This window comes from Oncorhynchus keta, chromosome 10, assembly GCF_023373465.1.
Source record: "Oncorhynchus keta strain PuntledgeMale-10-30-2019 chromosome 10, Oket_V2, whole genome shotgun sequence".
NCBI classification, from domain to species: domain Eukaryota; kingdom Metazoa; phylum Chordata; class Actinopteri; order Salmoniformes; family Salmonidae; genus Oncorhynchus; species Oncorhynchus keta.
The window spans coordinates 17,677,195-17,689,886 of NC_068430.1; the positions used below are offsets into that span (position 1 = coordinate 17,677,195).

The 12,692-nt window shown below is 45.7% G+C and overlaps 1 protein-coding gene across 5 annotated transcripts in view; it reads right to left on the reverse strand.

Annotated features, from left to right (window-relative positions):
- The window catches only part of LOC118388312 (E3 ubiquitin-protein ligase TRIM62-like), a 46,663-nt gene that overhangs the window by 30,597 nt on the left and 3,374 nt on the right, over positions 1-12,692 (reverse strand). Inside the window, exons 1-3 of one of the 5 annotated variants that reach the window (XM_035777225.2) lie at positions 8,729-9,213; positions 8,504-8,606; positions 7,065-7,646 (exon numbers count right to left, since the gene is read on the reverse strand). The exons of 1 other annotated variant lie outside the window; for it this stretch is intronic. In XM_035777225.2, the coding sequence (XP_035633118.1) occupies positions 7,065-7,472 (408 nt within the window). In that variant the 5' untranslated portion in view covers positions 7,473-7,646; positions 8,504-8,606; positions 8,729-9,213. Of the gene's footprint in view, positions 1-7,064; positions 9,214-12,692 lie in introns of those variants that run through there. 3 more of the 5 variants (XM_052526576.1, XM_035777222.2, XM_035777226.2) reach the window with 3 other exon arrangements.

Sequence of the window (12,692 nt, forward strand, 5' to 3'; positions counted from 1 at the left end):
TGGACCCATATGTTCACTTGGCTATGCATGCCTCTCTCTAATATCAATATGCCTCATCCATTACGGTCCTGGTTAGTGATTATCATCTTATTTCACTGTAGAGCCTCTAGCCCTGCTCAGTATGCCTTAACCAACCATGTTGTCCCACCTCCTACATATGCGATGACATCACCTGGTTTAAACATCTCTCTCATCATTACTCAATGCCTAGGTTTACCTCCAATGTACTCACATCCTACCGTACCTTCGTCTGTACACTATGCCTTGAATCTATACTATCGTGCCCAGAAACCTGCTCCTTTTACTCTCTGTTCCGAACGTGCTAGATGGCCAGTTCGTATAGCCTTTAGCCATACCCTTATCCTACTTCTCCTCTGTTCCTCTGGTGATGTAGAGGTTAATCCAGGTCCTGCAGTGCCTAGCTCCACTCCCCAGCATGAGCTCAGAAGATAGATGGGGTGCAATCAATTCACATATGGTATCGAGTGCACAGCTGGGGGCAGAGGGAGGTCTATAGCAAGTGGCAACAGTGAGAGACTTGTTTCTAGAAAGGTACATTTTTAGAAGTAGAAGCTTGAATCGTTTGGGTACAGACTTGGATAGTAATACAGAACTCTGCAGGAATAGATATAGCAAGCAGCTTTAGTAGTAGCCGCAGTAGCAAGCAGCTTCAGTGGTGGCCGCAGTAGCAAGCAGCTTCAGTGGTGGCCGCAGTAGCAAGCAGCTTCAGTGGTGGCCGCAGTAGCAAGCAGCTTCAGTGGTGGCCGCAGTAACAAGCAGCTTCAGTGGTGGCCGCAGTAACAAGCAGCTTCAGTGGTGGCCGCAGTAACAAGCAGCTTCAGTGGTGGCCGCAGTAACAAGCAGCTTCAGTGGTGGCCGCAGTAACAAGCAGCTTCAGTGGTGGCCGCAGTAACAAGCAGCTTCAGTGGTGGCCGCAGTAACAAGCAGCTTCAGTGGTGGCCGCAGTAACAAGCAGCTTCAGTGGTGGCCGCAGTAACAAGCAGCTTCAGTGGTGGCCGCAGTAACAAGCAGCTTCAGTGGTGGCCGCAGTAACAAGCAGCTTCAGTGGTGGCCGCAGTAGCAAGCAGCTTCAGTGGTGGCCGCAGTAGCAAGCAGCTTCAGTGGTGGCCGCAGTAACAAGCAGCTTCAGTGGTGGCTGCAGTAACAAGCAGCTTCAGTGGTGGCCGCAGTAACAAGCAGCTTCAGTGGTGGCCGCAGTAACAAGCAGCTTCAGTGGTGGCCGCAGTAACAAGTGAAGTAGCTACTGCATCTTCATGTCTGAGGACATTATGTCTGGACACGTCTAACAGAACATGCCTGTTCTGCCATTCCCCATGGCTGTTTCCACACAAATGCAAACGCTGTCTCTCTTTCTCTCTGCGCTCACTGAGCGCGGAACTGTTCAAACATTAGAGAGTTATTTAACCATTTTTTTCACTCTGCCTTGTTCTGGGAACCACCTCTCTCAGAAGAATAAGGAATGAGGAGGAAGATTAAGGATGGGATAGAGAGAACAAGAAAGTAAACGAGAGTGAGGAAAGAGGGGGACCTGGAGCGGACTGGGACAGGCCTCAGGAGAGAGCCATGGGTGCCCTTGAAATTGCCTGACTCATTACTGCAGCAATGGCCATGCATGTGAAAGGGGAGCTCAGAGAGAGCTGTGTGAGTGTTAGAGAGTGAGTGAAGGTGAGAGAGAGCCCTGGTTAACCCCTGAAGGGACACTTCAAAAGGCCCATACGCTCCTCTCTTTCCCCTGCTTCAAATACCACACAGTGTTACAGTGGAGCAGGTAAGGGGAAAATATTAACACCTCATCCTTAACCTGTGTGTTCTGGACCAGATAAGGATGAAATAATAACTGGGGAGGTCTAATGGAGAATGGTGTACAGGAGCTCCCGTTTACTGAAATACCTTGTTGGAGAGGTTCAACACTAGTGCTCCCATAGACCTCATAGCAGTAGAGCAAATCGGGGGACCATTGGAAACTTTGCTAAAGCAAACAGATGTGCAGCACCCCTACCACAGCCTCCAGCCTATCCCTCAAAACAGAGTATCTGAAGCTCAGTCCCCAAATCCCTGTATGCATGGATAACCAGGGCTACAGAACCCTTCTCCTCATATCTGGGTTTCCCATCCCCGCTGTCTAATGACAAGCAGAGCAGAAAGGGGTACATGTCCCTGGGGCCACTGGAAAGCAGGCAAAGGCTCTATAACTCCATACACTCCTGTCCCAGTCCCCATGCTGCTCTGCACACTGACAGACCACATTACAATTAAGGGACTGGCCTTAGTGACTCGAATTTGTCTATATGGAGCAGAATAAAGCACACATTCACAGCGTCCGTACAGGTCTGATAAGCTGTGTGGCGAAAGATGCCGTTGAAACAGCAATCTCCCAGCCTGTTTTTAGATGACAACAACATGGAAAACAAAACCAGAGGTCACCATTATTGCATCAAAAAAAGCTGTCCATTCACCCACAACACTTCAGACAAATAGGCAAGCAAATCAAATTAATGTTTAAATAAGGCTAAACCAATAACCAACTAAACATTATTTCCATTTGTGTACAGGGGTTGTGCTGTCCATGCCAGCCTTTATGAACAGAGGCATACAGCCCTCCTAGGCAGAGTGCAGGAGCCTTTCCCCTCTGAATCTCTGCTTCCTCAAGCAAATGGCAGAGCTGCCAACAAATCCTTCCCTATACCACCTTAATATCCTTCGCATTGAAAAGCATGTGCGCAGACAATGTGTGTACGTGCGGACAGCAGCGTGTGTCACTGAGCTGAAGTTGAGGACATGCTAGCTAGCGCATTATAGATTTGACTGCAGCATGGATCCACAGGGGTAAGGATGACAATCGGCAGGAGCTAAAGCCCCCTGACATCAACAACCTGCATGCCTGTGGTCAGAGCAGAGAAGTGACATGCCAAGCTAAGGAGATTACACCTTCTCTCACTCTCAGCCCAAAGAGTAGCTCCTGCCCTGCCTGGCAGCCACACGACAACTAAAGCCCTCGCTGGGCACAGCCAGGCCAACAGACTGTCAACCACATCCCTCATCTTGCTCAACATATGTGGCAACAGTCAGGGCATTTCATCATCTTTAAGGCACTCAATACAAAACCAAAATGTTTATACGAAAACAGCAAGGTAACCAGAGACATTTTGCTCTATCCTCCCAGTCTTCCATTAGGTCAATGGGCAATATAGCTACAGTATACTGTAACCTAAAAGCAAGCTTCCTTGGACAAACTACTGCATTGAGATGTGAATTGAAAAGTAATGTTTTAACCCAGGGCAGTAGACCTGGTGGAGGAGTCTGTCAGCCTAGAGACATTTTCTCCTCCTCCTCGGTCTGACTGAGAACCTCCTCAGGTAGCTGCAGTGTCATTACAGCCAGAGAGAGAACAAAAGGGAGAACGATGTGTGTGTCCACCAAATTCCATCCCACCTGGCACCACAAGTGCCTTCTGAACACTGTCTTCTGAGTTGAACATTACTTTTAGACACCTTTGTTCATCACACCATGACACTTAACTTCGTCGGGGTAGGGGGGGCAGTATTGGGTATTTTGGGTGAAAAGTGTGCCCAAATTAAGCTTCCTGCTACTCGGCCATAAAGGCTGGAATATGCATATAATTGGTAGATTTGGATAGAAAACACACTGAAGTTTCTAAAACTGTTTGAATGATGTCTGTGAGTATAACAGAACTAATATGGCAGCAAAAACCTGAGAAAAACCCCAAACCAGGAAGTGGGAAATCTGAGGTTTTAGTTTTTCAACTCAGCCCCTATCGAATACACAGTGGGATATTGATCATGTTGCACTTTCTACGGCTTCCACTAGATGTCAACAGTATTTAGAAACTGGTTTGAGGGTTCTACTATAAAGGAGGGGCTCATAAGAGCTCTTTGAGTGAGTGGTCTGGCAGAGTGCCACAGCCTCAGTCTCATGCGCTCATGTGAAAGGTAGCTACGTTCCACTTAATTTCTGAAGAGATAGGAATTGTCCGGTGGGAATATTATTGAAGATGTATGTGAAAAACATCCTAAACATTGATTCTAAATATTGTTTGACATGTTGCTACGAACTGTCACGGAACTTTTTTTGACTTTTCGTCTGCTCCTAGTGAAAGTGCGTCATGAATGTGGATTACTGGACTGAACGCACAAACAAAAGGAGCTATTTTGACATGAATTATGGACATTATCGAACAAAGCGAACATTTGTGGAACTGGGATTCCTGGGAGCGCATTCTGATGAAGATCATCAAAGGTAAGTGCATATTTATAATGCTATTCTGACATCTGTTGACTCCAGCATGGCAGATATCTGTTTGGCCTGATTTGGGCTCTGAGCACTGTACTCAGATTATTGCTTTTTCGGTAAAGTTTTTTTGAAATCTGACAGCGGTTGCATTAAGGAGAAGTGTATCTATAATTCCGTGCATAATACTTGTATTTTCATCAACATTTTATGAGTATTTCTGTAAATTGATGTGGCTCTCTGCAAAATCACTGGATGTGTTGGAACTACTGAATGCAACACGCCAATGTAAACTCAGATTTTTGGATATAAATATGAACTTTACCGAACAAAACATACATGTATGTAACATGAAGTCCTGCGAGTGTCATCTGATGAAGATCAAAGGTCAGTGATTCATTTGATCTATATTTCTGCTTTTTGTGACTCCTCTCTTTGGTTGGAAAATGGCTGAATGCTTTCTGTGACTCGTTACTGACCTAACATAATGAATGATATGTTCTGCTTTTGCCGAAAAGCGTTTTTGAAATCGGACACTGGTTGGTTTAACGAGAATTATATCTTTAAAATGGTGTAAAATACTTCTATGTTTGAGGAATTTTAATTATGATATTTCTGTTGTTTTGAATTTGGCGTCCTGCAGTTTCACTGGCTGTTGACAGGTGGGACGCTCCCACGTACCATAGAGAGGTTAACTCAGCATTACCAGGGCATGCTGTTCAAAGGGAACTTCTACCCAAAGGTGCACAGTACATTTCTTTAAACTGCCCAACTGGTCATTGAATACTAAAAGCATTTAACTTTTTTTTAAATGGAACTGAAAGACCCAAAACGTTGGCCAATAACATCCTCAAAGAGCAACATTTCTGTTCCCGTCACTTCACTGAGCTAAACAAGAAATTACTTGAAAAATGACGACTCTCAGAAAATACAATGACTCGTATTTGAAGTCACGCTTATAGGGGACATGTTTGTTTCTGTATCTTCTCTCGGGGTCCTGTAGATCGGGGCAGCTTTTTACCCTCCTGCTGTAAAGTTAATACGAAATGTCACAACAGATCCCATTAGAAAAGGCTCCAAGGAGAGAGAGAGAAACTGTCCAAGAAGAACAGCATGTTGTACTAATGAATTATCTATTGAGATTACACTACCCTGACCTTTTGAATGCTCCAAGGCAGCCTAGATGCACCAAGATGGACCATTTCAAGGCTCCTACAGCTCAGCAGCAAGTAGACCCAATTGAACTAGAGGGAAGGACATGCGAAATAGTCTACTAAGCCTTTGATTGTCAGGTACTTAACATTAAAAGAGAGGTTCTCTCTCCTCCTGAGTCAAGGAAAAAATAAGTTTAGTATGCAATAAGGGGATAACATAAGGAACATTCAGAGCCTGCAGCCATACCACAGACAGCCTAGCCTAATGCCTGTTGGACAGAAGAGGGATTGAGGAAATCATTTCAAATGGCACAAGTCTGGTCCTTTTTCAGAGCTCCCTCCCTGGTGTTGACCAACCTACAGTGTTAATCATGTGCTCCAGTATCACACCTCGGCTCTGGTCCAACAGTGGCTCGGGACAGAGAGTGCGTCTATAGCTGCCTTGAGTGTTGACGGATTCAAGGGTATAATACACAAAACAAATGGGATTGGACTGTTATACATACTGTAACAATGGAGTGCAAAGAGAAGAGAACAGGATTAGCTAAAAAAAATCTGATTTGTGCTTATTCAACCTGTTTACTCTGCCAGAGGGGCAAAGATGGTGTGTTAATTTGCAGATCAACGGCTGGTCCTCCAGCCCTTGCCAGAAGACGTTTGTTTAGCCTATATTATAGTAAAACAATTACCTTGACTGACAATAGCGTTCCTCTGGTGTTGTTAAACTTTTGAGGTAAACATCAAGGACAATACATCAACAAGTTCCCCTCTCAGAAAAGGGCACAGAGATCAATAGTCAGGTTGTTAACCAACTATCCTACCGATCCTTGACTTCGGCGATGTCATTTACAAAATAGCCTCCAACACTCTACTCAGTAAATTGGATGCAGTCTATCACAGTGCCATCCGTTTTGTCACCAAAGCCCCATATATGACCCACCGATGCGACATGTAATGCTCTCGTTGGCTGGCCCTCGCTACATATCCGTCGCCAAACCCACTGGCTCCAGGTCATCTATAAGTTGTTGCTAGGTAAAGCCCCGCCTTGTCTCAGCTCACTGGTCACCATAGCAGCACCCACTCACAGCACGCGCTCCAGCAGGTATACTTCACTGGTCACCCCCAAAGCCAATTCCTCCTTCGGCCTCCTTTCCTTTCAGTTCTCTACTGCAAATGACTGGAACGAACCTCAACACCATATTGTTATTTATTTTGCTCCTTTGCACCCCTGTACCGCTACTTGCACACTCATCTTCTGCACATCTATCACCCCAGTGTTTAATTTGCCTTACTGTAATAATTTTCACCACTATGACCTATTTATTGCCTCACCCCCCTTATCCTACCTCATTTGCACACACTGTATATAGACTTTCTCTATTGTATTATTGACTGTGTGTTTGTGTCGCACTGCTTTGCTTTATCTTGGCCAGGTAGCAGTTGTAAATGAGAACTTGTTCTCAACTAGCCTACCTGGTTAAATAAAGGAGAAATAAAAAAATAAAAAATAAATGGAGCTCAGTTTCAAAAGGCTTTCATTCCCCCCTAATTCAACTCCTGAGCCCTGGCTATGACTAACACTTAGAATTCTGGACACCCCAGGGTACTAGATGAGGAGAAAGGACGTCCAGTGGAACTGACCTGTATCTCCTCGTAGGCCTCGTCAACAGTGGTGACCTGGTGTTGCTCGTGTAAGGCTGGCTCATCACAGAAGAAGCATACCAGGCTCTTGTCGCTGAGGCAGAAGAGCTTGACCTTCTCATGGTCCTTGCACGGATAGGAGCTCCTCTGCGCATTGAGGATGGCATCCAGCGGGAAGGCTGAGTAGCGCTCCACGATGTTGGACAGCTTGAGGCTTGGGGAGAGAAGAGGGTCTGCGAAGGTCCTCCTACACTCAGGACAGTCTCGGGCCCCGTGGGGCTCCTGCCTGCTCCAGTGCTCAGTTATACACTTACGGCAGAAATAGTGCTCACAGCCAAAACTGACAGGGTCCTGATAGATACTCAGGCAAATGGAACACAAAAGCTCATCCTTCAGACAGCAAGCCATTTGCAAACATAGAGGTTGAGATACATCTGACTGCACACTGCTTGGGAGCAGTATGCACCTGGCTATACTTTTCAATACACTGTTCTGGACTGAGAGATCACATCAGGGTTTGGTTCTTGACTGTCAGTTCAATGACACCCCCTTCAGAATCTTGGCCACTATTCTTTGATCTTTCTGTAATGACAAAACACAGACATCGCCACTGTGGAGCAATCTAATACACAGACAGCAGCAATTCACACGTGTGTAACGTTGTGCAAAAATATATACATCAAAGTAAATCTGATAAAGGGTTTAAGTAGTAAACCAGACATCTTTGGCATTCATCTCTTGGTGAGCAATAGCCAGCAAGGATAAACTGTGGTCGCTGGAAGTTAGGATTTTACCACTTGTTAGCTAGGAAATTTGAACCACTGTCAATTCTATGGCTTTTGAATCGCATACGTGGTAAAGCAAAAAGATTGAGCTTTGTTTTTTTTAGCAGCATGGTTACAGTCTCATTGTCTTCTACAACGATGGAGTCGCTCAACACAGCAACTGCAGTATTTTGACCTGTCCTCCTTTGGACACTGGCCGAATTAATGTCATAAGCTAGCACTATAGCTAGCTACGCTTAGTAGGGGAGCTCATTTATATGTCCAATAATGACCCCCGGCTAAGAATCGACATGTCTATAAAAATAAGTGAGATAAGATGCTTTTGCCATACAACTTATTTAACTCACGTTTGTTACCTGGCTATTTCTGAATTTCGTTTCGCTTGTCAGCTAATATTTCTATTGCAAAACTGACAACGTTAGCTGTCTAATTCGATAGCTAGCTAACGTTAGTTGCCTTGCTGGCCAGCTGGACTTAAAACATAGCCATCTGCCTTCTCCGTAAGAAAGAGAAGGAGATCAACTTACCATACCAAATCTCCTTAAAATGTTACTTTAAATCATTTTGCTTTAAACGCAACCCTGTCTGATATTTTCCAAAATAATAAAAGAACCGCACCAGATCAAATTAATAATTTCAAACAGCCTCACTCACAAGCATGCACGGCACCCAAACTGACATCCACTGCTGCTCAGTCGATCTCACTCTCCTTCAGAAAGGAATGAAACAGCAATAGAAACAAACCCAACGCCTCCACCTGCGCGAAATATGGGTGTCACACTGACACATCAAAACTCTTCGTTCAATCTGTAGTTGCGGATTCACATACACATGTTATTTGCTTGAGTTAAAATTTAAAACGCATAAATGATTACGTACATACAAGTACACAGACGGAGAAAAAACATTGGCTACTACTGGAGATAAATGTTGTACCCCTATAAACGAATGGAATCGCGCAAACTTCCACGCGCTCAGCTGAAAGACAAAGATTAGTTCCGCTAGCACAGCAGCACTAACGTCAAAGACAGTAAAGTCACAGAGTTTCTAAACACAGAGGCGCAACATTGCAATACTTCCGGGAAGGCTTACGAAACAGACCAAGCAGACCAGGCTGGGTTTGAGAAGGCAATGAGAGAAGTGAACGACTCTTCCTTAGCTGTTCATTTTCTAGAAATCTAAAGGCACAACCTAGATTCGAGTCAATGTCTGCCGAACGGTTTGTGCTGATTGTACTTTGATTGTGACCGCCGGTTAAATGGTGTCCCTTGAGAATGCAAGAACAAGATGTATGTCATGAGAAGTGCAGCATATTCATAAGGAGACATATACTTGGAATATGGAGGGGAAAACAGAGGGAGATGAGGTCTAAGAGAGAGAGGGAGGAAGACTGAAAAGATTTGGAGTGTGTCCTCAGATCTTCAAAAAGTTACACAGCTGCACCGTTGACTGGTTGTATCACTGCCTGGTACGGCAACTGCTTGGCCTCCAACCGCAAGGCTCAAAGGAAGGCCCTAAAAATGGTCAAAGACTCCAGCCACACTAGTCATAGACTGTTCTCTCTGCTACCGCACGGCAAGCGGTACCGGAGCGCCAAGTCTAAGTCCAAAAGGCTTCTTAACAGCTTCTACCCCCAAGCCATAAGACTCCTGAACAGCTAATCAAATGGCTACCCAGGCTCTTTGCATTGCCTCCATTTTACCTCAATTACCTCAACTAACTTGTGCACATTGACTCTGTATTGGTACACCCTGTATATAGCCTCACTACTGTTATTTTACTGCTGTTCTTTAATTGTCTTTTTTATTTTTCACTTATCTATTTTTTACTTAACATATTTTTCTTACAACTGCATTGTTGGTTAAGGGCTTGTAAGTAAGCATTTCACTGTTGTATTCGGCACTTGTGACAAATACCTTTTGATTTGATTTGAAGAGGGTGAGCTTGTGTCGGTTAAAAATGGCGGAAAAAGGGAAATGGTTTGTTAAAGAAGAATGATAGAAAGTGTAAGCAGAGTGAGCTGAAGACAGGAGGAGAAATGGAAGTGAATGAGGGCAAAGTATCGGGGGTGGTAGGTGTGGTGAAGTTCTCTGAGCCTGAGGCTTGGACCGAGGGTCAGGATAAAGATGAGTCTGTGACAGTAAAAGTTTTGGGAAAAAGTGGACCCTTGCTTTTTGGCTGCTCCATTTGTGGTTTCATGGTGAGTGAAAACAGAGTTGGGTGCTGTGGAATTGGTGAGGGTAACTAGAAGTGATCTTGTGATAATTGTTTGTTTCTGCTGGTCAGAGCGAGCAGGCGCTCCACGTTAAATGAATGGCAATAAATGTGAATTGTTTTGCTCTCAAGAAAAGGGCACCATTGGAATGAGTGATTACTGGGGTAGCAGTAAATGTGAAAGTTGACCAACTGAAGGGAAAGATTCCTGGTGTTTGATGCTCGTGGTTTAGTGCGACACAGACAGGGTGGCATGAGTGGTGAAACAGAAAAGTCGTTGTCTGTTCTTTTGAGTTTTGATGTTAAGTCTTTGCCGAACAAAGTGAATTTAGGATATATAAGTTATCCTGTACACGCTTTTGTTCCGAATACATTACGTTGTAACAGGTGTCAAGCTTATGGGCATTTGGCAGCAGTGTGTAAGAGGGAGGTTCCTCGGTGTGAGAAGTGTGCAGACAGGCATGACACAAAGGAATGTGTAGCATTAGGGAAAGTAGTGATATGTGTTAATTGTAGGGGTGCCCAGGGGGCTGGGGATCAGAAATGTCCCGTGTGAGAGAGGCAGGTTGAGTTTTCCAGGGTTAGAGTAGTGCAGGTGTTGTCATATGCTGAAGCAGTAAATAAATTAGTGGAAGATGGGTCAAGAGGGAGGGATCCTGAGAGGAGTTGTGTGTGAGTCGTAGCTCTGCACCAGTACAGAGGGAGGGATCCTGAGAGGAGTGGTGTGAGTCGTAGCTCTGCACCAGTACAGAGGGAGGGATCCTGAGAGGAGTGGTGTGAGTCGTAGCTCTGCATCAGTACAGAGGGAGGGATCCTGAGAGGAGTGGTGTGAGTCGTAGCTCTGCATCAGTACAGAGGGAGGGATCCTGAGAGGAGTTGTGTGTGAGTCGTAGCTCTGCACCAGTACAGAGGGAGGGATCCTGAGAGGAGTGGTGTGAGTCGTAGCTCTGCACCAGTACAGAGGGAGGGATCCTGAGAGGAGTGGTGTGAGTCGTAGCTCTGCATCAGTACAGAGGGAGGGATCCTGAGAGGAGTGGTGTGAGTCGTAGCTCTGCATCAGTACAGAGGGAGGGATCCTGAGAGGAGTTGTGTGTGAGTCGTAGCTCTGCACCAGTACAGAGGGAGGGATCCTGAGAGGAGTGGTGTGAGTTGTAGCTCTGCATCAGTACAGAGGGAGGGATCCTGAGAGGAGTTGTGTGTGAGTCGTAGCTCTGCACCAGTACAGAGGGAGGGATCCTGAGAGGAGTTGTGTGTGAGTCGTAGCTCTGCACCAGTACAGAGGGAGGGATCCTGAGAGGAGTTGTGTGTGAGTCGTAGCTCTGCACCAGTACAGAGGGAGGGATCCTGAGAGGAGTGGTGTGAGTCGTAGCTCTGCATCAGTACAGAGGGAGGGATCCTGAGAGGAGTTGTGTGTGAGTCGTAGCTCTGCACCAGTACAGAGGGAGGGATCCTGAGAGGAGTGGTGTGAGTCGTAGCTCTGCACCAGTACAGAGGGAGGGATCCTGAGAGGAGTGGTGTGAGTCGTAGCTCTGCATCAGTACAGAGGGAGGGATCCTGAGAGGAGGTGTGTGAGTCGTAGCTCTGCACCAGTACAGAGGGAGGGATCCTGAGAGGAGTGGTGTGAGTCGTAGCTCTGCACCAGTACAGAGGGAGGGATCCTGAGAGGAGTGGTGTGAGTCGTAGCTCTGCACCAGTACAGAGGGAGGGATCCTGAGAGGAGTGGTGTGACTAGTAGATCTGTACCAGTACAGAGGGAGGGATCCTGAGAGGAGTGGTGTGACTAGTAGATCTGTACCAGTACAGAGGGAGGGATCCTGAGAAGAGTGGTGTGACTAGTAGATCTGTACCAGTACAGAGGGAGGGATCCTGAGAAGAGTGGTGTGACTAGTAGATCTGTACCAGTACAGAGGGAGGGATCCTGAGAAGAGTGGTGTGACTAGTAGATCTGTACCAGTACAGAGGGAGGGATCCTGAGAGGAGTGGTGTGACTAGTAGATCTGTACCAGTACAGAGGGAGGGATCCTGAGAAGAGTGGTGTGACTAGTAGATCTGTACCAGTACAGAGGGAGGGATCCTGAGAGGAGTGGTGTGACTAGTAGATCTGTACCAGTACAGAGGGAGGGATCCTGAGAAGAGTGGTGTGACTAGTAGATCTGTACCAGTACAGAGGGAGGGATCCTGAGAGGAGTGGTGTGACTAGTAGATCTGTACCAGTACAGAGGGATAAACCAACAAGTGATATATGTTTCAGTAAGATTGGATTTTTAGCCTTTATAGCAATGGTTATCAACTGTACTGCAGGGATGGAACTTAAGTCGCAGAAAATGTAGGTTGTGGTGGCAGCTGCAGAGAGGTATTTGGGTGTGCGAGACGTAACATCAGAAGAGTTACAGGATGTGTTAAGTGGTGGTGTCCCATCCTTTCAGTCTGTTGGCCTGGACTAAATATATTTAAATTGTAGGACTAAATATATTTAAATAGTGGAGTAGGGTGTTTTATTTACTTTTTTGAGAGTGTAGTGTTAGTTCATTTGTTCATTTTTATTTATTTTAGCTAAGTATAAGGGACTTATACTCCAGTCTAGTAGGTGGCGGTAATGCAACATTTATTGGATGCCAACCGCCATTAA